This window comes from Eutrigla gurnardus (genome assembly GCF_963514095.1).
Source record: "Eutrigla gurnardus genome assembly, chromosome: 14".
Classification (NCBI taxonomy): Eukaryota; Metazoa; Chordata; class Actinopteri; order Perciformes; family Triglidae; genus Eutrigla; species Eutrigla gurnardus.
The window spans coordinates 807845-835055 of record NC_139937.1 but is presented as its reverse complement, the minus strand read 5'-3'; the positions used below and the strand labels follow the sequence as shown (position 1 = coordinate 835055).

Genomic DNA, 27211 nt, shown 5'->3' with positions numbered 1-27211 from the left:
TCTTGTTTGTGTAATTTGATTCACTGCATGTATCTGTCAGTGTCACCTGTTGCGATTGGCCGCGGGTAACCGGGAGGGGCGGGGCTTAAGGAGGAGGGGCGTGAAGACGTGAGAGGGAAGAGAGAGGAGAGATAGGATAGGGCCAAGGAGAAGTAAACGGAGATCGCAAACTGCAAGTATTCTCATTAATTGGTAAAAGGACGTTTGAGTTTGTGGACATTTTTATGTTCTGTCTGACGGGAGCGGTGCATGTGATTGTATGTGGCTGACTTTTGCGCGCTTTCTAGAAAGTGAGAGAGTCGGCTACTACGGAGTCTCTTAAAGCAAAACAAATCTGTGGAGTCTAGAACTGTTTTTAAATCTTGATTTTGCGGTTCAGCCATTTCATAAACTGTAGGAAAGCAAAAATGCAAATTAATCAATTAAATAGAAAAATCGCCCAGCCCTAGTCACAGGCTAGACGCAGTTATTGCAAGCAAAGAATTTGCAACTAAATATTCTACTAAAGTATTATTCACTTTAATCTATTTAAGTTTATCTGTTCCTTTACTTTTCCTCACCTAAAAATGTGTTTTTCTGTTACAAAAGTTGTGTGACAGATCTAGATGTAAATACCTGGAAATAAAAGCTGATCACTTGTCTCATATTAATCTTTTGATGTAAAACCCAAATGTTTTCATTGTACAGCAAAAGTAAAGGAAATGGCCTTGGTGTTCCAATAGTGTCAGAGGGGACTGTATATAGAGACCGTTCATTCATCATGTTAAGGATTTGGATTTGATGGGTGATCAGGAGAATGACTAAGAAGTTATAGACCTTGTAAAAAAATGTGTTTTTCCTTTTGGTACTTTTATGTCATATGTATTGTAGTTGAGAAGCTCAGAGCTTGTAGATTACAGTTTGTTAAAACAGTCTGGATTGATGGGTGTTAGGCTATGCTAACACTGTAGATGCTCCATCAACACTCCAAATAAGGTAATCTTATGGCAGCGACATAAATATGGCAGCGACCTTGTTGTTTGGACCCCAACAGTCTCTGGTTTCTCCACATAGTCTGGTCTGGTCTCTGGACTAATGTGAGCTACTATCTAGACCTCTGGGGGACCACAGACCGTCTCTGGTTTCTCCACATAGTCTGGTCTGGTCTCTGGACTAATGTGAGCTACTATCTAGACCTCTGGGGAACCACAGACAGTCTCTGGTTTCTCCACATAGTCTGGTCTGGTCTCTGGACTAATGTGAGCTACTATCGTAGATCTCTGGGGGAACACAAACAGTCTCTGGATTCTCCACATAGTCTGGTCTGATTTCTGGACTAATGTGAGCTACTATCGTAGACCCCTGGGGGACCACAGACAGTCTCTGGTTTGTCCACATAGTCTGGTCTGGTCTCTGGACTTATGTGAGGTTCTATCGTAGATCTCAACGCTGATAAGGTTATGTGGCATGCGATGCCACCCGGCACAAATTTGCGTCTATGCATTGGCTTTGTATGCAATTCCAGCGAATAATATGCTCCACGTTCAGTGTGAACACACCGTAAGATATTAGATCATATTACACCTGTCCTGATCTGTTCTTTGACTTGGCTACCCACACTTATGAACTCACCTTACATGGCTTCATTAAAGGGAAGATGAAGCTGGTCTTAACTTAAACCAGCAGAAGATATAATGTGTCATTGAGACCAACATTGAGATGTGTTGAGGAGTGCTGCCTTACCGGTGCGTCTGTTGCTCTGGGGGGTCAGGGTGGGTCCTCCGGTAGTGAACGGGTCTCCGGTGGGAGGGTTCATCACACTGGTGTGCAGTGCCGAGTCAGAGTTGGTCCTGAGGAGTGAGAGGCACTCAGTATAAAGGCTTGTAAGCAGAGAGAGAACACAAGCTGAAGGCCAGGTGAGTCTCGATATCAAAGTGTAACAAACTCCTTCCATTCGTCAGGATGCTTTGCTGGATTCTTAGACAGATTACCTGATACCTGTTCACTTTCAGTGTGTTACGTGGGGCGTACCACCAAACCAGACAGCCTATATGTCCCTGGTATAAAGGGGACCAGGGCAGTGCAGTCAAGAAGAATGATAAGGTCAGAAAAATATTTAAACACATTTAATGCTAAAAGCAACACTATTGCTGCTAGTAAGACCAGAGAGGAATGTTGGGAGAACATTCATGTGTGAAAATGTTTATTTAGCCACTCTTATTAAAACTTTTTCTCTTGTCAGGCCCGCATGCGGGCCGTTTTGCAGTAGTTTCGCATTCATTCTGTTTACTCGCATATTATTTTTATGTGTCTGAGTCATATTACACATCATTTGAAAGCTACGAGTCTCGCAAATCGAAAAAGTACGCCGTTTTATGCTCACGGAAAACACATCAAAAGCAAACACAGCATGTGTGCAAGGAGTGCACAGAAAAATAACAACAACATGACAGGAGTTCCCTACCTTTCGAGCTGTCTCGAAGTCCATAAAGAACAAGTTGCATGCTAATCCTTATATCCAGAGAACGGTAAGAGTCCAACGAACAAAAGTAGCTACTTCGTTTAGTCCCACGAGCACGCGATCTCCGGTAATCATCCATAACACGCCATGTGTTGACGTTGTGAGTTTCTGAACAAAAGATTGTTTATAGCTGTTTATCGCTAGTTATCGCTCTTCGATGACGGACTTTGCTAACTCCGTGTAGCGCTACTTCCTGGCGACAAAACAAGCCCCCTTCGATGATTCTGCGATCCCAATTGGCCGAAAAAACTGTCCATCAAGAGAGCCAGTGCGTCACTGCCTCTCGGCTGACCAACCACGAGAATCCCCAGGCAGAGAGCCAATAGGCAGAGGAGTACATTTTTGACTGACAGGTCTTATAGCCAATGAGTTTACGATTCCAGCGGTATGTTACATGAGGGGAGGGGGCTTGAGGCTGAGAGCGCAGCAGCCCAGAAAGGTCAGACTGTGACCTGCAGATATGATAGTTATGCAGCGTCTCATTACAGAAGGCTGTTATGTAAAGAAACATTAAAAAAATGTTGGTTTTATTAGTAGTAGTTGTAAAACTGGTGAAATAAACAACAAAAAAAAGTAGAATTATATACCTAAAAATACCCATAATCTCATTTGGAACACTTCATTCAACTTTTAGGCCTATCTATAACAGCCACAGCGAACTTGTTTCATTCAAAAAGAAAAATAATTTAGGCGAGGCAAAAAAAATGCAATTTCCACTATGTTTGAGCTGCAGTAACTCAGTGTCAGTAACACTTAGAGTAAATCTGACACCTGCAGAAGAAAATTCAAAGGGTTATCTTTCAGGAATGCTCAGCTTTGTGCCTGTAGTCATAGGGGTTCAAAAACACTAACCATTTTACTTTGGGTATGTCGTTTTCAGCCTTTTCTTCAAAAATAGGACGGCTTTGCAAGAGGTTGTCAAACATGACACCTGCTCATTCTAAAGTTCTGACATTGTGGCCTGATGCAGACATGGAAATCTACAGAAAGCTTGTTGATTGAATACTTTCTGTGACCTAAGCCAATAGATTCATCAAAAATCTAATCTGCATTCTATTAGCAGCAAAAATGACAGTGGAAAAACAGCCAACAGATATTCATAGTAAGAATTCATACTACTTAAGAGCGAACTATTGATGTAAATGTAATGATACTGTATATCAGTGTTTCCCCTACAATGTTATTGGAACGGCAGCCCACTATTCCTATGGAGCCCCCCGCCAGGCCAGGAAAGGTCAAACTAAAACGTTTCAACTGCAAAAAAAAGAAAAAAGAAAGAAATATTAGGGATGCACCGATACCGGGTACTCATAATTGAAATACTCCGACACAACGGTACCGACACCACTGCAACTGCAACAATAACCTGATGAACAAACATGTAACATCATCATTTATCAGCGGCTGCAGTATGAAGCTAAACAGTCTAGTGAGTCTCCACCACATCAGTTAATTTAGCTGAGTTGTCAGCTGTGTATCTGCTGATAGAATCTGTCAGGGTTTCACCGACGAGCTACAGCCGTTAGCATGTAGCATTAGAGACAGGGGTGAATGCAGCAGTCCAGTCCATGTCAGTGAATAAACGCTACAACTAGACTCAATCTAAGTTCCCGTGTTGCTGTCAGAAGCTGAAAACTTTGGCTGCTCCAGCTGCAGCACACTTAAGATGGGCTTACCTTTAACGTGGACCAGCACAATTCTACTGACAAAAGACTGATTAATAATAGTGTGACCTATTAATGTAAACTTCATGATGAATAATATAGTGAACTCTTAAGGTTAATGTAATAATTCATAATATAGTTATAACTATTAGGGCCCTAGTTTGGTGGCGGAGCCGGCGCAATGCAAGTTTCGACCCGCGCAGCCTTGCGCACGGTCAGTTTGGCAGTTTGGTGGATCGCCTGCGCCAAGATGGGTGTGGCGGCGCAGCAGGGGGAGGCGTCACAGATTCAGCTTGGCGTAGCGGAAGTTTCGTGGCAAAAAGCCTCGCCGAGACTGCGCTGAAAGCTCGCCAGCTCCGACCTGGTCTACTCTCGGTGCAAGGCGCAAGGCGTAAATAAAGTCCATTCATTCAAGGTGGATCACAGCTGGCGGAGTGGAAGTTTGGCTGACGGCGCGCAGTGCGCACATGTCACCGAGACCTCACAGGCAGGTTTCCACAGTTCCAGGCACATTTAAATGCAATAAATAATCACAACAAACACTACTTAATGCAACTAATTGAATCAGCATGTGAATTTATATCTATATTGATTGTCCCGTCACATCTGACGTCAGATCAAAGGCGGATGGCACACGTAACGGAAACTCAGCCTCTCGGACCAAAACATCTCCCTCTCTCTCTCCTGTTTTTTATTATATCGGCATTGTTATTATTATGATACGCACGCACAGCGCGTGATGCGCGTGGTGGGAGCACCGGCGCTGCTTCTGTCATCGGGTTGTCAAGTGACGGAACTTGCACTGAACCTCCCCTAACGCATTAAAGGTGAGGAGAGGAGCTCATTTGATTGGTGAAGATCTGAATCGGCTGTATTAATCCCAGTCCACGCCTCGTCTCCTCCTCATCTCCCACTCACGCCTTCTTCTCCTCCCTCTTTCCCACTTGCACGGGTGGGAGTGACGGGAGGTGTGCCTGCGCGAGCCTGCGCGGTGCACGAAACTTGCAAAGTCCAGGCAGACACACCCCGTCGGCGTGGCGCAGGTGCGCTGAGAGCTGACTGCGCCTGGTCTACGAAACTAGGGCCCTTAATGTTAATGTCATGATAAATAATATTGTGAACTACTAATGTAAACATCACACTGATTAATAATATAGTGAAATATTAATGTAAATGTCATAATTAATAATATAGTGAACTATTAATGTATATGTCATGATTAATAATACAGTGAACTATAAATGTATACATCATGATTAATAATATAGTGAACTATTAATCATGATGTATACATCATGATTAATAATATAGTGAACTATTAATGTAAACATCATGATTAATAAAATAGTGAGCCATTATTGTACGTTATGATTAATTATAAAGTGAACTATTAATGTGTACGTCATGATTAATAATATAGTGAACTATTAATCATGATGTATACATCATGATTAATAGTTCACTATATTATAGTGAACTATTAATGTAAACATCATGATTAATAAAATAGTGAGCTATTATTGTACGTTATGATTAATTATAAAGTGAACTATTAATGTGTACGTCATGATAAATAATATAGTGGACTATTAATGTAAACATCATGATAAGTAATATAGTGAACTACTAATGTATACGTCATTATTAATAATACAATGAACTATTAATGTATATGTCATGATTAATAATATAGTGAACTATTAATGTAAACATCATGATAAATAATATAGTGAACTATTAATGTATACGTCATGATTAATAATATAGTGAACTATTAATGTAAACATCATGATAAATAATATAGTGAACTATTAATGTATACGTCATGATTAATATTATAGTGAACTATTAATGTATATGTCATGATTAATAATATAGTGTAATATGGTGTAACTACTAATGTAATTGTCAGATGAGAATCTGGATCTATTGACAATAAAGCAATTGCAATGTGAAACTCTGGTCTGGACCAGGTGTAGGTCTGCAGCATTAATTACCATGGTGATCTACATACACCCACACAGTGAGCTGTCTTGGTGGTACACCCCTCTTGTCCTAGAGATTGATTTATATAACAAGACCTCAGGTTGTAAATCACATAACTGGAATATGATGACAGATGTATCAAATAGATTTTGTCGAGCAAGTCAGCAACAGAAAGAATAAATAAAACTTTTGATCAGACTCATTCTCATTGTGACATTTCTATGCTGAACAGGACTTCTTCCACTCTGAAGGTGGGAGCTGGAGGAAGGCCAGCAAAGGAAGGACAAAAGGGAGATGAGGATGAGGATTCACCTGTTGAGTGCAGTGGTGGGGAGACGAAACAACTGGCTTTTATCCCCGGGGAAGTTTCCGGACCAATTCCTTTTCATGATCGACAAGAACAAAACGTTACTTTCCTCCACCGAGCAAGAATATAAAAAAGAGGACGAAGCAATGTGGAGAATAAGAAAAATAACGTGGGCTCTGAAAGCAGGCGAAGGAGAAAGATGGAGGCAGCGAGCGAAGGACAGAGGGAGGCTGGCATGTCACCCGATGGCGCTAATGCAAATATAATATCTGGTGATCTTACTGTTTAATACCTCACAGCATCAAGTGTCCAAAGGCAAAAAACAACATATTTCAAGTGTATCAGTGCATTTTGTACATGACATCAAAATGGAATACAATTAAAATAGTCCGATACAATGCCTGATCAACAGATTCCCAGTTCACTGTGAAAATCATTCAAAGTCATGACAGAACAGATTGCACTACAGAACAAACCCCTCACCGTGTGTTCTTTTCATGCCCAGCTGCTGTTATCCATCAGTGTTCTGACATGTATCTGGTGCCTCTTGCTGGCTTATTAACCAAACACATCCTCAATGATTTTGCTGGAGGCCTGTATTTGACTTAAATTCCTCAGTATGTCCTCAACTTTCAACCTTCACAACATCTCTAGAGTGAACTACGCATTTTTAGTTTAGTCAATTCCTAGTTTGAAACACAAATTAAATACAATTAAATCCATACTGGTTTTCTATTACGACCAGGTAGCAAATCATTTGGTGCTATCATTAGTTACAATTATTATCTGCAGTTTTGTTCTCAAGCACATAATAAATAGTGCGTTGTTTCATAATATTCAGTTCACTTTACAACTGTAAGCACTTATGTATCTTAACTGTAGCATGAAGGTTGGCCTAAAGCTAAACCTGAGCCCTGGTTTAATGACAGAACTCGTACAGCTAGACAGGAGGGCCAAAGAACGCAGAGCTGAACACAAATGGAAGAAGGACAAGCTGCAGGTTTCCTTTCAAATATTAAAGGACTGCTAGCGTTGTTACCAGAACACCTTTAAAGCATTATTGTTTCAAATCCTAATAACCCACATGTGTTATTCAAAACCATTGACTGCCCCACAGTCTGTCTGTTTGGAAGCTTCCCCTGAAATGTGAAATAACTTCCTGCACTTTTTTATTCATAAGGTCGTTGCCACAAGGGCTCTGATGTCAGCCCCTGGCCCTCTGTCTCTGTCCCTTGCCTGACTGTTCAACCAGTTTGAGCCTGTGACTCTGGCGCTGTTAGAGGAGGTGGTTGGCCATATTACGCCTTCAGGTTCCACTTGTGATGCTGTCCCTCCTCACTTATTAAAAAAGGTTCTTTCCAGTATCGGTTCTTGCCATTATTAACATCTTCCAGTGTTGTTCCTGCTCATTTTAAACATGCAGTAGTACAACCTCTGATCAAGAAACCTGGCCTCGACCAAACTGTGTTGGCTAATTTTAGGCCTATCTCTAAGCTGCATTTTTTTAAAATCTAAAGTCTTGGAGAAAATTGTTTATGCCCAGCTGAATTTCTTTCTGGATGAGCATGATATCCTGGAGGTGTTTCATTCTGGCTTTAAAACCCTGCATAGCACTGAGTCAGCTTTGTTAAGGGTCTTCAATGACATTCTCCTGGCTACTGATTCCGGTGACTATGTAATTCTTGTCCTGCTTGACCTAACTGCTGCCTGTGATATAGTGGCACACAACATTTTAATATCCCGTTTACAGTAGCTAGTGGGCATTTGTGGTAGTACTCTGGAATGGTTTCGGTTATATCTGGCAGATAGAACCTTGTCTGTAAGCAATGCTGGTTCTGAGTCCTCCTCCACTCCCATGTCATACGGGGTTCCACAGGGCTCAATTTCAGGGCCAATCCCATTCTCTCTGTATTTGCTTCTTCTGGGTTCCATTCTCTTTCCACTGTTATGCGGATGACAGTCAGATTAATGTACCACTAACGAAAAATGATGCCCTGTCAATTAAGCCACTTCCATTATGTCTTGATGACATTAAAGCCTGGATGTCCCTAAATTTCCTAAAGTTTAATAAAAAGAAGACAGAAGTAATGGTTTTTGGCCCCTGCGGCACCTGTAACGCCCCCCCCCCCCTATTAACTTGGGCCCTTTGGTACAGCATGGTGAGCCACTGTTACAAATCTGGGTTTTAAGATGGACAATGATTTTAAATTGGATGGGCAAATTAGTGCAGTGGTAAAGAGCACCTTTTTCATCGAAGAAAACTGGCAATGGTGAAACCCATCCTCTCAACTGAGCACTTTGAAACAGTAGTCCATGCCTTAATTTCATCTCGGCTGGACTACTGTAATGCTCTTTATCTTGGAGTCAGCCAGTCCAGTTTGTAAAAAAATGTAGCTACTCACTTTTTAAGTGAAACATGGAGGAGAGAGCACATCACTCCTATTCTGGCCTCCCTCTACTGGCTGCCTGTGAACTTTACATTTCATTTTAAGATTATTATATTTGTTTTTAAATCCTTAAATTAGACAGGCCCCTTCACTGCCCATTTTTTAAAATTATCTTAAAACCCTCCTGTACTTGGCTTTTAACCCAGCTTGACTTTTTTCTTGTTTTATTGTCTTTATTGTATTGTTTTTACATTTACATTTACATTTAGGTCATTTAGCAGACGCTTTTGTCCAAAGCGACTTACAATAAGTACATTTGTCAAAAGAAGGAAACAAAGAAACCACAACGTATCATTGCCGATAAAGTAAGAGCTAAAAATAGAACAAGTGTTAGGTCCTCATCTGAGTAAAGTAGTACTTCAAGAGCAACAGTGCTACGATCAGAGTGCTATAGGTGTAAGGGTTTTTTTTTGGGGGGGGGGGGGGGGGGGGGGAGCTGTTGTAGAAACGATCTCACCTCCACTTTGCGGTCTGCTCTCATATCGCAACCAAACCCCTTTGTGTTCAATTTTTACCTGCTATCTGTGCAGTTTATGTGTCTGCCTGATTGTACAAGGCCTAGTGTCAGTCACTGCAGGCTGTGTTTCTCTCTAGTTTAACTCCGATCATTTCATTTAGTTATATTCATCTTTACAGAGGCTAATGGCCGCTATGTTTACTTTGATGCTCTAAACACACTAATGTGTCTTTTAAGATATAATTTATCAATTGTTCATGCATATTGTATTTCATTTATGCAAGTGGTGTATATCTGAGTGTTGCCAGTTTTTTAATGTTTTTTAGCCTATTGTTAACAACGTGAAGTGAAATACTCACACTAAGATCCCAAAGCACATAAGTGTGCACATTGAAACCCATTCAAATCACAAATATTTATCAACAAATATAAATAAATGTGAATGTGGTCACATTCGGAATTTATACATTTTGTATAGCTTGCTTCTACATACACACTTATGTGCTGAGGAGATTTGCTATTTTAAAGAAGCATCTAAGGGACACACTGCTCTAACAATCCCATCTCTCTATCTTCGTTGCATTCTTGCTAAATTCCAGTTGTGTCTTTGTTAGCAACTTTAGCTTAATAGTTAGCTTAGCAGTTACGTTGGCGTTCACATTCCTCTCTTTCTCTCCTGCCCGGTGTGTCCATTGGGCGCGAGACACACGCATTTCAACCTGTTCACATGCTCACACGCTACATCTATTATTTCTCACGTAGAAAAATTACGGGATAATTAAAAAAAACGTATTTTACAAAAATAGTTCACTGAAATTTTTTTCTGAAAACATTTTACGCGAGAAATAAGCTATGCAGTTGCAGAATCTGTCTTTATTTTAGATCGACAATGGTCAGTGTAAAAGATTTTTTTCGAGAGCTTGTGGGAGGCGGCGCCCCGTCTCTCGAAACTCGCCGCAACGCAAATTAATTGCACAGCTTATTACATAGACAATGAATGGGAAGCGTGGAAACAACGCTGCCTGTGGACACGTATACCTTCAGCCAAAATCTCAAGCTAAACTAAGTTAAAAACTTTAATGATTTGGAAGTGCAGCTCTGAACCAACATACTCAGTCGGCCACCGCCGTAACTAGCCAGCTAATGCTACCTGTAGCTGGTGCGGACCGACATAGTGTAGCTTCTCCTAGCCGTCCCCCGGTAAACCTCGAGCAGCCAGCAGGCTGGGGAAATTTCTATATAAAATGTCATTGATATTGAATTTAATATCCCGTCATGAGGATTCATAGCGATCATAAAGGGTGCTTGTTTATCAGCCACAAGCCAAGTGGAAAATACCTTGTGGTTTCACTGTCTGCATGTATCAGTACAGAGGCATCACGTCTCCTTTTACCTTCGACTAGTTAACTTGACTTCTCCTCAGTGTAAGTGTTCTGGATTATTTGATTGGTCGGGACGAGGAGGTTACCATGATGTGATGTGCTTGCTAGATGTAACGTGTTTAGAAGGTTTCTTCTTTCCCATGTCGAGAGATTCAAAACTAAATTAAAAAGCCTGTGTACTGGTTTAGCAATTATGGTCTCAACACCGTGGTGCACCCCTTCATACTGCGGTATAGCTGTGATGCAGTAATTGCTGCAGCCCTACTTCTGATCGTCATAGATACCAACAAGTCTTATGGCTTCAATCTGATGTAGATCTTTATTAGGAAGACATTGAAGAAGATATTGGGGAACAAGGCCCACTGTTGGATTTAAGAAAACATGAACACAATAGAAGACGAGCATAGAGCTCTGCTTCTGTTGAATGGAGGCAGTTTAAGCCTCAACACAGCAGAACCAAACACGGATAGCACCTAAAAACTGCTGGAGGAAGGACTCAAGCTGCCAGAGTGTAGGACATGTGGGAAACTGCCGGAGGATGGACTAGAGGACATTTGTCAGACTAGTGTGTTGTAATGTGACTGTGGACCAAGGCCAGTCTCTCTCTGAAGGGTAACAGTCTTGTTAAAAGAAAAGCACGCAGGAGAAATGAAACCAATGGAAATTGGTTGTAGAAAAAGCGAACAAAAAAAGAAAGAAAGAGACATATGTCCAGACAGAAGGAAGGATAAAAGAACTAGCTCAGGTCTAAAACCAACTTCCTGTTAGTTGTCTAGGGTTAGTGGCTACTGCCACAGTAGGGTCCATGAAAACCTCTGTGAAGCCTCAGTGTCACCTGGAAGCTGCCCTCAGCTGGAGGGTCAGTGGTTGCTCAAGGACACTGCAGCAGGATGACAGGTTTTGCGTGTGTTGAGCTTCAGCTGAAGGGCAGTCTTTCTAGTAACTGTCAAAGTCCTTATTTTGTCTCCACAACTTCAAAATTTTAATGATGCTTTCTATCATAAATGTCTCCCTTTGTCTCCCTGTAGCGTTTCAGTGCCTCAGAGCCACAAACCGAAGCAGTGAGGAGTCAAATATGATAATAAACTTGAACACTGCTTATAATATCACCAAAGAAGAGCAACTTGTGTTGATTTTTAAACAATTGAGATTTTTGTGATTTGTTTGTGTTGAGAATTAAATTAAGAAAAAACATGTATCTCAGTCTCAATAGTCATTTGCATTATGTGACAAGAAATTGCCAGTGTAATATGTGTATTATTGTGGTGCCAAAAGGTGCAGAGAACAACTTTGGGTGCACCTTAATCATGTGCTGGTACACCTTAATGAAAACGTTAGGCGTAACAGTGCGACCACCGTGTCACTAATGCTTCAGAAAGGTTTTCAGGGGAAAAACAAAGAGTCACGCCTCTGGACCAGTTATCAGACAGTACCTTCTCCAGCTGGGGTCAGGAGGCGGGGACAGGTAGGCAGAGTTATATGGCGAACTGTCCATCTGAGGAGACAACTGGTTAAGGAAACAGCAAGAGAAACCAGTTTTTAAAAAGGACCTTATGCTCATGGAAACACTATCAACAAAAAATCAACATTCATATGAACAACTGTGGTTGCTAATATGATTAAAACTACACGTTTCATCCTTCTCCACTGACTTCTATATGGGGTCAGTTCAGTCTCATTAATAATGAATGCACAGAGAAGGATTTACAAATGTATTTTGTGATTTATATATAAATGACTCTCTTCTCACAAATACATTTCAATACACACACAAATGTGTCTTGTTTTTCATAAATATATTATTATTATTTTTATTTTTTTTGCAATTTTCATCAAAAATGTATTTGTATGTTGTAACATTTATATACAAACTGTTAAATTTGAATTTACAAGACGCTTTTCAATTGTGAACTTGTTTGCATTTGTGTGTGAACTGGTCTATATTTGTGTGTGGATTTTTGAGACTCTCCTGACATGGCTGGATTCACAAATGCATTTTTTTCAACAAGGAACTCTCTGTAGCCAATCAGATGCCTCCCTCGTTTTCAGCCAATCACATGACTGCATTCTCACGAGGGGTACCTCACCATGGCCAGAGTACAGCTTTTTCTCTGCGCATTTGCGTAAGCTAACTAGTTAGACAACGGATCATAAGCTAACTTAGCTAGCAAAATATGATCCTACTAACATCAGAAAACATAACCGTATCGGTCATTTGCTTGCTAAAGCTTACCTGTTGTTAATGCATGCAAAAATAAGTTACAAGCAAACCATAATAACTAATAGGTAAATTGCTTACTACATTGGTTTCAAATTGCTGACTATAAGAGCTAGCTAATGGATTTAGCTAGCTACAAACAAGCTAACGTTGGCTAGAGAGAGAATAAAATCACTTTTTTAAATACTTTTTGTTCTTATTTCTTTTACCGAAAAGCAACGCAAAATGCGCAGAGAAAAAGCTGTACTCTGGCCATGTTGAGGTACCCCGCGTGGGTTTGTATATAAATGTAACAACATACAAATACATTTTTGATAAAAAATTGCAAATATTTTTTTAATTCATATATTTATGGATTTATATTACATTTATTTAAAACTAGACACATTTGTGTGTGGATCAGAAATGTGTTTGTGAAACTTATTTTTGTTTATGGATTTATTTTAAATTTGTGTGTGTATTGAAATGTATTTGTGAGAAGAGAGTCATTTGTATATAAATCACAAAATACATTTGTGAATCCTTCTCTGTGCATTCATTATTAATGAGACTGAACTGACCCCATACTTCTAGGGAAGAATGATGAACAGTCAAATAAGCTCTGTCACAAATTATCCATCTACGTCTCTTCTGGGCAGTTGGGTCACATGACACTGATCAACACGTTTTCAGTCTGTCACACTTTCTACGAAGAGAAAGTGTGACTGCTGTTTAATAATGATTTAACAACTTTAAATATTCATTCAAAAAACAACTTGAACCAAAATAAGCTGATTTGTTCAGATGATTCAGGAATTAAGAAGTCCATCAGTCACTCATTAAAACTTTGTCCTCTCGTATTTTCACCTCCACAAACACTAAACCCTAAACTGCATTTCCAGACTGAATTATCGAAACGTTTGACTGGAAACAGCGAATGCAAATGATCAAAAACAAAACCTCTAACCTTCATGAAAGCTATCCACATGAAAGCTGCTGCAGTAAATGGAAATTAAACATCTTTAAAAATCAATCAACCTTTATAAAAATGAAATAGACCCATCTCTACATCGTCACAGACTCTCTGGACTGTGTCTTGACAACTGAAGTTTGAAGTAAATTTTAAAAGCACTTCAGGTGACTGAAATCTAATTAGAGCACAACACTTCTTAGTTAATGAAAAGACTCCTCAACAACACTGGGACTCGTGTCTTTCTCAGTATTTAATACTACGTCTACTTCTAATATTTGCCGTAGTATATTAGCAGTAATAGTAAGACTATCAGTAGAAGAAGTATTACCAGTAGTAGTAATATTAATAGTAGGCTAGTAGTATTTACAATAGAAGTTATATTACCAGTAGTAGTAATATTGACAGTATTAGTAATATTAACAGTAGCAGTAATATTAGCAGTAGTAGTAATAATATTAGCAGTAGTAATTTAAAGAGTAGTAGTAATATTAACAGTAGTAGTAGTTTTAACAATAGTAGCAATATTAACAATACTATAAATATGAACATTAATATAATATATTAATATTAACAGCAGTAGAAATGGTAACAGTAGAAGTAATATTAGCAGTAGTAGTAATAGTAAGAGTAGTAGTAGTACTAGCAGTAGTAGTAATAATAGCATTACTAGTAATAACAGTAGTAGTAATATTAACAGTAGTAGTAACATTAGCAGTAGTTGTAATGTTATCGGTAGTAGTAATATTAACAGTAGAAGTAACATTAGCAGTAGGAGTATTATTAAGAGTAGTTGTAATATTAGCAGTAGTAGTAATATTAGCAGTAGTAGTAATGATAACAGTAGTAGTAATATTATCAGAAGTAGTAACATTAACAGTAGTAGTTATGACAGTAGCAATAATATTTGCAGTAGTAGTAATATGAGCAGTAGTAGTTATATTAGCAGTAGTTGTAATATTTGCAGTAGTAGTAATGATAACAGTAGTAGTAATATTAGCAGTAGTAGTAATGATAACAGTAGTAGTAATATTATCAGAAGTAGTAACATTAACAGTAGTAGTTATGACAGTAGCAATAATATTTGCAGTAGTAGTAACAGTAGAAGTAATATTAACAGTAGTAGTAATATTAGCACTAGTACCAATATTAACGTAGCAATAATTAGCAGTAGTAGTAATATTAACAGTAGCAGTAGTAGTAATATTAGCAGTAGTAGTTCTATTAGTAGTAGTTATATTAGCAGTAGTAGTGATATTAACAGTAGGAGTAGTTGTAATATTAATAGTAATAGTAATATTAAGAGTAGTAGTAATATTAGCAGTAGTAGTTATATTAAAGGTCCCATATTATACTGTTTTTCATCACTTTCACACAGCTGTCAGAGGTCCAACAACACTGTATTCGATATGCATTTCCCCAAGCCCATCCCTGGTCATAGATTTCAGCTGTTTAAAAGTTGCTCAAATGAGCCCTGCTGAGAACAGGCTGCTTCTGTGCCTGCACCTTTAAATTTGTTCTGTCCGACCGGAGGCAGCAGTGAAGACACACCAGAGCGTGTGAGACAGAGGGAGGAATGTCTCCAGCTTCACTCGCACCAGGACTTATTCACGGAGCACCAGGCGGATCACCCAGCACCATGTCGATGTAAGTCGAGCTGCGCTCTCCCCGCTGTTTTGCGAAACGCCCCCTCTCGGATATCTCCTATCAACAGAGTAGTTCGGCCTGTGCAAATGACTCCTTTCGTTACATAACAACGGGAGCTGAATCTGAACAGCCTGTAGGAGCGCCATTGTAACAGTGGGGGGGCTGCAGAGACCATGCAGGAGTCACTTGTTTTCCTCATTCTGGGAGTTGCCAGGCTCAGGGAGGACCAGTTAATAGGTGTAGAGACCAGAGAAAACCTGTTTTTCATAATATGGGACCTTTAACAATTGTAGTTATATTAGCAGTAGTCGTAATATTACGTAGCAGTAATATTACATACATATGTTTTTCCACACTATCATTACAATCTACAGAGAAACTAAATGTACACAATGTATCAATGAGTGGATTTATCCACCGTTGAAAGTAGTCCCCATCAAAGTCACTAATTAATTGACTGAATTACTGAAGAAACATATTCTTATTCATAGTCTTCAGTCGGAACCAATGACACACAGACAGGAAGGTTGTTGGTTTGAAAACATGCAATAACCTAACAGCGTTTGACAGTGAACTGAAGGATACTTGTCGGTTGCGGTACGGTCGGACTGGTGAGATGAAACGGCGGTCCCTCTGGACTCGCTCCACCAGACCGTGATGCCGAGTGGACCGATTGGACTCCAGAGTGGAGTGGAAGGAGCCCTAAGAGACAGAGATCCAATGAGGTTTTTGTTTTGTCATGATAATTTATTCAACATGTCTAATATTCCTCACTTGATGAAAAAAAAAACAGTTACCACAGACAGAGAAATACAACTATCAGAGGTGATTAACGGGATCCAGAGAGCGACCATGTTCGGTACACGTGCAACCAAAAATCCGCGAAAAGTGCGACTAGATATTTTCCTTGGTCGCACCGGTGCACCAACATTTAGCTGGGATGTATTCCAGAAAGCAGGTTTTGTTAACCCTTAAAAAGGGATACTCTAATTTTTTCCGTTCCAGAAAGAGTGTGAACTCAAAAAATGTGCCGTCCTTTCCTCGTCAACCATCGATAGGGAAATAAAAGTGATTGTAGCAGCTTTACGTCAGGAGAGGATTTTGATTGCTTAGTAGAATTACCATTACCATTTTTCCTCACAAGCAACCGATTTACATTTTCAACATTTCAATCCCGACCAGATTCTTTGCAGAGCTCTTTAGATTTTTTGCGAATTGGAGTTTTCTGAAATGTTTAAGAACATTTCTGTGTTGAATTAGACGCTTATACTTACTGTTTAACATGTGAAATATGATTAAAATCATATGCCTTATTTGCGCAATATTATTATGCTTAATTTTCAGCTGCAGCCACATTCTTGTTGTCCCTGTGGGATTACACCCATTTAAAATGACTGTTTGAACACCTTGCTTCTTCCGTTGCTAACCGTTACACCACAGTGTCACACTACACACTACACACCCGGAAACATTATCAACTTTAGATCAATCGACCGTTTCATTCAGTTATACGCATTAAGTCGGGCCGTAAATGTCTGTTGGTCAACTCAGAGTTCAGGGTTAGGTTCAGAGTTGGTTGAGCCTGCTTTCTGAAACGGGCCCCAGGTCTGTCCATGGGTGAATTTTTTTTTTCTCCCCACCAGCAAACATAGAAGAAGAAATACCACGGTCTGAGCCAATCAGAGGCAGAGTAGGGCCGGGCCTTTGTCTCCGATTGGCTCTGACCACGCACCGTCTCTTCTTGGGTGAAAAGTAATCAGGCAGAGTGACTTTAGCGACAAAAATGAAGACAACTGTTGATCGTTTTTTTGCACCTTTATTCCTGTTTATAGTCATTTACATAATGTGTTCAGAAATTACCAGTGTCTATGGAAACTGTAAAGAAAAGGTACAATATGTGTATTATTGCGGTGCAAAAGGCGCAGTGAAACACTTTGGGTGCACCTTAATGATGTGTTGGTGCAGCTAAATGAAAAAGTTGGGCTCACCAGTGTAACCAATGTAAAAGGATAGTCTGGAGCCCTGGTGGTTTTATTATTACTCGCTTGTAAAACCATCTTCTGTGGGTTACATGGATTTGAATTTTCAGATTTTTTTTTAAATATTGAGATTTTTTTTCTTCACGTTTTCATTTTTTTTAATTAAGCTGTTAAACACAGCTTAATTATGCTGGGGGACTGTCCGACGCCTGCTCCACACAGCCTTCCAGGGGTTCACCCGTCACCCAACGCCTGCTCCACGCAGCCTTCAGGCCCCACTGGGTCGGCCTCCTTCGCGGCCTCCCGAGCGGCCCGATCTGCCTGGTCGCCCTCCTGCTCGGCCTCCCGAGCGGCCCCGCCTGCTGGGTCGTCCTCCTGCTCCGCCTCCTGAGCGGCCCCGCCCACTAGGTCGCCCTCCTGCCCGGCCTCCTGAGCCCCTACTCAAGGTCCCTTCAACCCACCCTGAGTACCCTGAGCCCCTCCACCCACGTTGCGTATCCTGAGCCACCTCAAATTTTGGTACAGAAGCCTTTGCTGTTGACGATTGGGAGGATGCCATGATTGTCGTTACCACGGCAATGCTTTTTCACCATATAAGAGGAAGTGATGTTTCCAGTAGGTTGCTACATCAGCAAATGTCCTAAACACATGTTTTTCTCCAGGCTCTGGCCTATGTGCTGTATGACTAACACCCCTGGTGTAGATATTTATTTCTCGACACAGTTTTTGCACTTTACTTTCAAATATTAACTTATAAAGAAGTTGGTCGTTTTAACTCATGTATAGAAATCTACTAGTAGTTGATACGCACTGTGCACTTGATTTGTTCAAGTTTTCAAACATTAAAGGGCTTTCCATAGCAATTTGCACCCACCTGTTTGTTTGTGAAGCCTACTTAAGTGACTGTTCTGATAAATTGCTTTGAAATACATGTTCATTAAATGCAAAATGTAAATTAAATGCACATTATGCCAAAAAGAGCTCTGAAATCGGAATGATATCTGTATTTGCAGATATCCAAGTACATGTACCAGAATCAGATCAAAATGGATCATCCATCTCTTGTAGTTATAGAATGAGAAATAGTAAAAAAACAAGTAAGATTATTAGTTATACCACTACAGCAGTCAGTAACAAAAAAGTTCAATAAAAACAAAAGAAATATACAATGATAGTATGGTTGTTGTCAGTCACCTGGAAGTCCTGAGGGCTCCGGCCGATCTGGTTGACATTGGGTAGTGAACCACCATAGTATGGACCCTGACTCCTGGCAAGACGGAGCTTCTGGGCCTGAAGCTGACGGGACAAAGACAAAGAAGAAGAAAAGACATAACAAAATTGAAGAGTATTATTAATACATTTTACACAATGATTAAACAATGATTAAAATATTTATATATATATATATATGTGTGTGTATATATGCTGACTTCCACCTCCTGTTGCAACGTGGTGTTGCGATGGAAGAGAGAGTTCTTAAGGCGGCGCCGGTTTATATAGCTCACGGCTGCTCCCGGGGACCCCCTGGGGTACCTGTGGTTGTCAGCCAATAGGGCACCAGTTGTGTGACGTTGCACTTCGCACCTAGGTGCGAGGTGAAACCAAAATGGCAGTTGTAGTTTTTTATCTCCTTTAGGGATGCAAACAATTAATCGATTATCGATTAATTGTCGATAAGAAATTACTTGATTAAAATAAATTAATTGCAATTAATTGCGTTTTGAACCCGTAATTCCCCGCCAGTCCACGTGAGGGCGCGCTTGACGCCAGACGTACTTGACGCACACCGGCACCGCCGTAGTCTAATTTCAGCCGCCATAGTCTCGATGTTCGCCCAAAATTATTTTATCAAGGCAAATGGACTTAACTAGCGGCTCTAATGATAGGCCTAAACAGGAGGGCAGCAGCTGTTATTATAAGGGGAAATCCTCGTGGCTGGTTTGGCGTATCAACATTCTGTTTTCCCCCGTTGCCATGGCAAGGCATCCCCCACGCCGACGCCCCCTCAGCTGGCGAGTTTGACGGCGCATATAGCCCCGTTCACATAGGTCGCTACTCGCTTTCTCGCTGAATTCTACTCACTGGCAAAAAAAAAAAAACTCACTGCCACCGCCGGCGGCTAGTTTCAAGCGGCAACTCTCTGTGGAACTCTCTGTTGACATCAACTGTCAATCATCTCTATTCTACATTCCAATTGGTACTCACTACACTCGCATCGCAGAAAGTTAAAGTTATTTTCTCTCCGTCCCCGCCCACATCACATCGCCTGTCCTGACCACATTCCGCTAGAACACATTCACATATTTATTTAGTAGGGACTACGGATGCAAATTAGCATCTTTGCTATAATCCGGCATATTTACAGAGATATGTAATTATCGATGTTCATTAATGTGCACTGTCCCTATCCAAAAATAAAGCATTGCCATTGACATTGACATTCATTGACAGTTGTCGCTCAGAGATGGGCGAGTGGCGACGTATGTGAACGGGGTTTTAGTCAAACCCAAAACACCAAGGAAGGCTGAGGAATAGTCCCCCACTTATATTAATAATAATAGTTATAATAAACTAATAGTTAGGGGTGGGACGATACGGGTAACTCACGATTCGATACTGTGGCGATATTTGGCCCACGATAACGATAATATCACGATACACGATATCTGCGATATTCGATATATTGCAAGAAATTTCATCAACGATATATCACGATATGTGACTGAAAAAGAAAAAATATGCATAAAAAATAAATTCCAAAACTTCGTACAATGTACAAATGAATAAACACTGTCCAGCTGGACACATTAAAGTGCATGAACATTAATAACATGTCTTATGTAAACCAGGACAGTGCTTTCTGATACTGAAAAGTCAGTAGCAACAATATTAAGACTGCTGGCCATTAATTTCCTGAAAATCACAAATTAACCCCTTATCCCTGATGAAAGAGACCCGCCTGTGACAAGCAACTTGCAGCACAAGCAAGTCTGCAGGCCACTGATGCAAAACATATTCTGACACCAATGGAGATGTTTCAATGGGCAAAAGAAAACATTAAGAACATTATTCTTCTTTGTTAATGCAGAAGATATTAAAAAACACGAGGAAACGTACGAAGTGGAGAGACGTTCCGCCTCGGCCAAAACGATCAGAGGAACAAGATCGCATCATTGCTTTATACCAATTTCCAAAAATAATATACGGTTGAAAAGGATATCACAGTATACAATATACAAAATTCACAGATGTCGATTAGGGCTTTGACTCCGAACTTCGTTATTCGAATATAATTCGAATATCAAAAAATATATATATATTCGAACGAATATTAGGCAGCCCTTAATATTCAAACCTGTTATGGGCATTGTTTTTTGTAAATGTCTTTGCTTGAACGTTGTTTTCAATTCAGATTCCGAGGCTTTTTCATGCCTGGTGAAGTTGTGTGAATCGCGAGCTCATTAGCAAGGCTATCATTGGTCATCTGGGCTCCTATAGGTGACGTTAGCGTCTTGGTTTGCGTCCCGAGAAACGTAAACTCTAAGACGCGCCGCCCGGAATGCTGCCGGTAAATAGGCAAACAAACCCCGACTAACAGTTGGCACTGACGGCCCCGATAATGTCTGAACATGTGAATCACCTGGTATTTTTGGTGAATAACTTAAAAAAGTCTGTAGCCAAATAAACTGCAGCCAGCCAGATCTTTATGTGAGCGAAATAATTTGTTAATGGGCCGTTAATGGCTGGTAGGATGGGGTTTTGTTTTTAGGCTTTTTGATGGCTTATTTATCTTTATTTTGATGAAACCGAACCGCATACACAGCTTGTGTCTGACCTTAAATAAATAAAGGTTCGGAAAACATCGTTGCCTGCCTATTGACGTTGACTGATACATTGCCCTCTGGTGGACAAAACGTATACAACTTAAGTACCATACCATAACATATAGGTCTTATTGAAGGCATTTAATGGTCAAAATATTATAAATAAATATTCAAATATATTCGAATATTAATATTAATAAACAAACGAACTTCGAATATGATTTTTGGGCAAAAGTCAAAGCACTAATGTCGATGCAGGACAACAATCGAATTCAGAACACTTGGATACGGAACACCTGGAGGCAGAACACTCAGCCACAAAACTACATTTTCCAGCCAGGAAAATACATTGCCTGTATCTATGATGATGACTGGTTCATTGGAAACATTGTTGAACGTTCAGATGACCATGGTGACGTTTTTGTGAAATTATGTCACTGCTTCCACAATTTCTTGGATAATAGTTAAAGACACTAATATCTATTATCCAAGACATTGGAAGCAGGCCTTCAAAATTTCTACAGTGTATATCTGTTACTAATAGCCTCCAGACATGGAATATCAGGGGTGTAGCTCAATGATAACCTAGTATGGTAGGTACTTAAACTTCTCCTTGTTGAAATTAAGTAGCAAATTTAAAGAGTTGCTGAGCTCCCATTTTTGCAGATAAAAGACTTCTATCACTTCTGCCTCTATCTCTGGTGTTACCTTAAACATTCTACTGTAATGGGAATTTTGGATGTTTGTACTTTATAATCAGAATATTTGTCAGGCTGACTCGATCCGCATCTCCTCATCTGACTGTTATGCTATGACGAAAATGAATGCCTGTTTGTAGATGATATGAACATGAGTGCCACATTGACATAAGATAATTTCAGGACTATGCTGCTGTGTTCTGTAAATCTTGACCTTGCCTGTACATCTTGTCTTTGTAAGATAGGACATGATCCGTCCTTTGGTTCCTCCTCCTTAAAAGGGAGATTGTTGTTGGACTCAGGGTCGTTCCTGCTGATTCTGAACCTTTGCATCAGAAGGCAGGGGTGAACCTCCTCTGCAGATGAGAATACTTAGTGGAATAAACCTCGGAGAAAAAGCTGATTCTGGTTGTTGATCTTTATTGGGCAGATTCATTTTTCCACAACACTACAAAATATGGTCTCTCTCAGATTATTAGTTTCACAGATATTAAGGCTCAAAAATGGAAGTGAACACATCTTTGCCCAACTTCAGAGTCATATTCCAAAAAACTGACAACAAGTACCAGGTCCAAACTTACTACTTTTGAAAGATCAAATTCTTGTTAAAATCATATTAAAAAATCGGGAGGGTGTTTTGCCTCAATTTGCCGCACTGATTTTTTAAAATCCTGATATTGGTAGGGTTTTTGTGGCCGTCTTTGGTACTGCATGTCCTAATAGTCAACTAATAAACATCACAGCAGGGCAATTGAATTGTGTTTTTTACCATTTACCTAAATGTGACTAAATGCTACTGATAAATTTAGCCTTACGAAAACATAAAAATGTACCACAGTTGTAGTTACAGAGGCAATAAGTCCTTGAATGTGAGTTGAACATGCTGAAAGCAGCTTTTAATGTCTTAAACCATGAACAAACATAGCATAATATTGAAGACTGTACATTTTGTTATACTTTAAGTATATACATACACAGTCTAGGGTGCATCAAAAAACCCAATTTTTGAATTTTGATATGGCTGGGTGCTAAAAGTGTTCCAATATATGTAGAAACAACACATGCAAAATATTTTTCCAATACATGATGATTTAGGGGTGCCACCGCACAGCTGTTTTTGTTGGATTGTGGTAAACAGTGCTCAATGGTCGCCGTAGAGCTCTGACGGAACAAAGACTGCTGCCCAATAGGGCTGTGTTCAAAAAATCGATCCGCGATCCGATATCGATTCACGCTCAAAAAGCACGATATCGATCCAAAAATGTCTGGATCGATCTTTTCCAGGTGACTAAAGGCACTATTTTCTTTGACGCGCAAGGCGCACTATAAAAAGCGAGTGCCGGCTTAACGAAACCGAAACCGAAACTTAAGCTAGCGAGATGGCTGAAGCGGCACCACTAAAATCACCTTCTGGAATGAAGGCTGATGTTTGGCAAAACTTCGGATTCAGACGTTACGAGGACAAAGACGAACTAGACAGAACAAAAGCAGGTAAGTCGACTTTTCTCGCCCCGCTTCTTTTTCCTGCTCCCTCTCTCTCTCTCTCTCTCTCTGTATGGCATTTCACAAGTCTCTGGTTGTCAAAGACTGGGTACAGGGGTTCTTGTAGTTTTCTAATATAGAGGGCCACTTTGTCTATGGGACAGTATTTATTTGCATTATGTCTGTAAATAGATCGATATCGAATCGAATCGGATCGAATCGTGGATCGAATCGGATCGTGACCTTATGAATCGGAATCGGATCGATCCAGGAAATTCGGATCGATTCCCAGCCCTACTGCCCAAGAAAACTGAGGTTATCTTTAAATATGTGTGTTGGGTATGTATACTCTTATTACATATTACTAGTGGTGTCTTTGTATATTTCCATACTTTGAATGAAATGTAGTCATATTTATAGGTATTTGGTGCTCATTACATCTAGCTAATGTTAGCTAGCAACAGTTTGCTAACCACAGTTAGCTAGCTATGTTAGCTAGGCTATTACGCGTAACATCAACAGTATTCTAGAGTAGACATTAGACAATATCACATTCAGAGTATTGATGTCTCATGTTTATTGCGAGTAGCATTGTAGTTGTTACATTAACATTTTAAATAAAGGTATATTTGCGAACACAGCTAGCTACTCTGGTAGTGATGTAACGGTAAGTTATCATTGTAATGATTAAGTTAGACTATGTTAGAGAATGTACAGCTAAAATTTTAGGCTTATTCAAGCATGGTTTATCATAATTGAGTGATATATGCTAAGATATGATTTTAAACACTATCCTTGTCCCCACCCCACACTCTTAGAAATAAGGGTTCCAATAGGGTTCTTTCACAATGGCTGAGGTTCTACCTGGAACCATTTGCTTCTGAAAAACCCTTTCCCGAAGAAAGGGTTTTTCAAGGGTTCTTGGTAACACTAATGGTTCCAGTAAGAACCATTTTGATCGAGAGAACCCTTTAAAACCCCTTTCCTGAATAAAAGGTTTTAAAAGGGTTCTTGGTAACGCTAAGGGTTCCAGTAAGAACTATTTTGATCCAGAGAACCGTTTTTGGAAGAAAGAGTTTGTTGGGATTGTTGAAAGCATGGGTATAAGATCCTGTGTCACTAGGGACATACTTCCTGATAACACTTACCAATAATGGTGCAAAATACAATTCCTTATGACTACTGATACAAATACTTTTCATATCCATTTTTTTGTTTATTTGTTCTTCTCCAGATCCTGTTGATCAAACTGCAACATAATTGCCCATCTTGCGATTTGAACACCTAGAGCTGTGCGATATTACGATATATATGATAGTACGATATAAAAATGTCTACCGTAGGATATAACCCTCTGTCGTTTATATCGTAATTTTAACGTGTAGGCTACTTGTTTAGCACTGTTGCTACACGCATTTCCACTGCATGCGTCTCCGCTGCGTTGCGTCTCCGCCACGCCAGCGGAGCAGATACGTTTCACTTTAGTCTATGGGTCAATCCCCACCAGGTCCGCTGCGCTGCGTGTCCGCTGCGTGTCCGCTGCGTCTCAGCTCCGGCAGTCCGCAGCTCTCCGCAACAAATACGGACTTCTATTTCTGGCGGATGCCGGACCACGGCGCAGCAATTCAGCACAGTTAAAAATATAGCGAAACAGGAAGTTCGGTACATACTCAACAATAAAACTTTTCAAAATAAAACACTTGTGTTAATAAAACCACTTGACTACGTCAAAAAAAGTATTGTACTCCTTCCTTGGGAACACTGACCTTTGTATCGCTTGGTTGCTGTGTTTACACATATCTTTAACTGCAGCGCGCGATTACGTATTTATCGCGAACGACGGACTGTGCCGTGGCGGACTCAAACGCATCCTGTGGGGATTGGCGGACGGCTGCGAGGCCTACTGGCTGTCCCAAGATATTTCTTTTTTTATATTTACATAAAAGCTTGTAATAGTTTTCGTTGCAAAAAGTCACGAATAAAAGGAAAGAAGAAAGTGCCATTCATTTGCCTTTCATTCACATGGTTATCAAAAATAGTGCTAAGATGTGATTTATTTATTTATTTATATATATATATAATTCTAAGAAAAAATACTATATCGGGATATATATCGTTATCGGGATATAAAATTAGCTATATCGGGATATAATATTTTGTCCATATCGCACAGCACTACTGCCACCCAGTCTAAAGTCACTGGCAGTAGTGACTGAGCTAAACTGCTAGCTGGGTGGAGTCATCAGGTCCACCATACTAGTCTATCACCTTACACATTCTGATCAGACATACAAATAATGGCAGTCCTGAAACTGAAATGTTCTGTTACCAAATTATTTTCACAACCATTAATTATAAGAAAGCAAGACCTTCATCAGCCAATCTTGTTGACCCAGGCAAAGATTAGCTGTGACTGGGATTTTAACCCCCACCCTCCAAATCTGTACCATTACCCACTGAGCTATCCAGCAGAATGTGTAGATCAGGGCCTCCTCTGACTCGCCACACTCACTCACACAGCCAGGTTGACAGCTCCTTCATGTCAGTGGTCAGACAGAGTGAACTGATCATGTGTCTGTTTAGCTCTGTCTGTACAAACTGTGACTCTTGCTTTTAGGTCACAGGTTCAATTCCCATGTTGACAGATATCATACCTTGCTGACTGCACTTCCAGACAATTAGCTCAGTTGGCTAGGAGCTGGTTCTTTGTGCCAGACGATGTGGGTTCAAGCCCCAGCAAGGGTGATAGTGGTAATATATCAAAATACCTGGTAGTCTTTGTGTAACAAATGTACAACATTTTAGAGTCATGGTAGATGATGTTTGACAAGAATTTTTATCCCAAAAACGGATTTATTTATTTTTTTTACAGTGTTTTCAAATCTGCCTGCGCAACAGTGAATGGCTTACTCAATTTGTGAAGCCACAGTTGAGTTGCCATTTTGCCAATTAGCTCGGTGTGATAGACAATGGTCTTTGGTTCCAGAAATTGTGGATTTCAGCCTCAACTGGTGCAAACTGTGCAACATTACAATGTCAACTGTCTTGCCTTCCTATTCTCCTGTTTGTTGCTCAGAATTGCCTAAAGTTGCCAAAAAATAGTCCGGACCCGACCCATTGCTGCGCAGCAGCTATAATTGTGTTTATTTTATAAAGTTTAGTTACACTACCCCCTTCTTCAGGAGGAAATTGACACACAGCAAAGAAGGGGAATTGAACCCTGGGTCCCTACAGCAAGGATATAACCCCTCTTTCTGGGGCATCTAAGTGAGCTATACTACTCACTGGACAAAGGCTTTTGAAAGTTTGTTACAAGTCACGTGATCTAGAGATACAGTTTGAAGTTGTGAGTTCAAGGCCTGGTTGATGAAGAGTGACCATGTTAATGCCTACTGAGATGATGTGTAGATTAGTTAGACAGACAATTAAACACTTATTTTACAGACAATTTTACTCATGTATTTGTCTCCTACTCATACTTTTCCATGATCGGCCTCATCCCATGGCTGCTGCACCCTGCTTACTGGCTTAGTCAAGTTGTGAAGCTGCACAAAAGTTCAGTGATAAAGAAAGGTCTTTGATGTCAGAGGCCAAGCCTTAACTGATGAAAAAATCATATTGTAACACTGACTTTGGGGCTACTACATCAGGGTTTGTTGATGCCGGGAATT

At 40.1% G+C, this 27211-nt stretch overlaps 1 protein-coding gene across 5 annotated transcripts in view; it reads right to left on the bottom strand.

The window, feature by feature from the left end:
- LOC311024687 (CREB-regulated transcription coactivator 2) overlaps positions 1-27211 on the bottom strand; it is a 93081-nt gene that overhangs the window by 44773 nt on the left and 21097 nt on the right. For 3 of the 5 annotated variants that reach the window (XR_014598316.1, XR_014598317.1, XM_084027211.1), the window contains exons 2-6: positions 18731-18832; positions 16143-16259; positions 12177-12238; positions 6463-6531; positions 1723-1829 (exon numbers count right to left, since the gene is read on the bottom strand). Coding sequence is in view for 1 of the 5 variants with exons in the window: in XM_084027211.1 (XP_083883337.1) it covers positions 1723-1829; positions 6463-6531; positions 12177-12238; positions 16143-16259; positions 18731-18832 (457 nt within the window). In the remaining 4 variants the exon portion in view is untranslated. The remainder of the gene's footprint in view (positions 1-1722; positions 1830-6462; positions 6532-12176; positions 12239-16142; positions 16260-18730; positions 18833-27211) is intronic. The other 2 variants (XR_014598318.1, XR_014598319.1) reach the window with 1 other exon arrangement.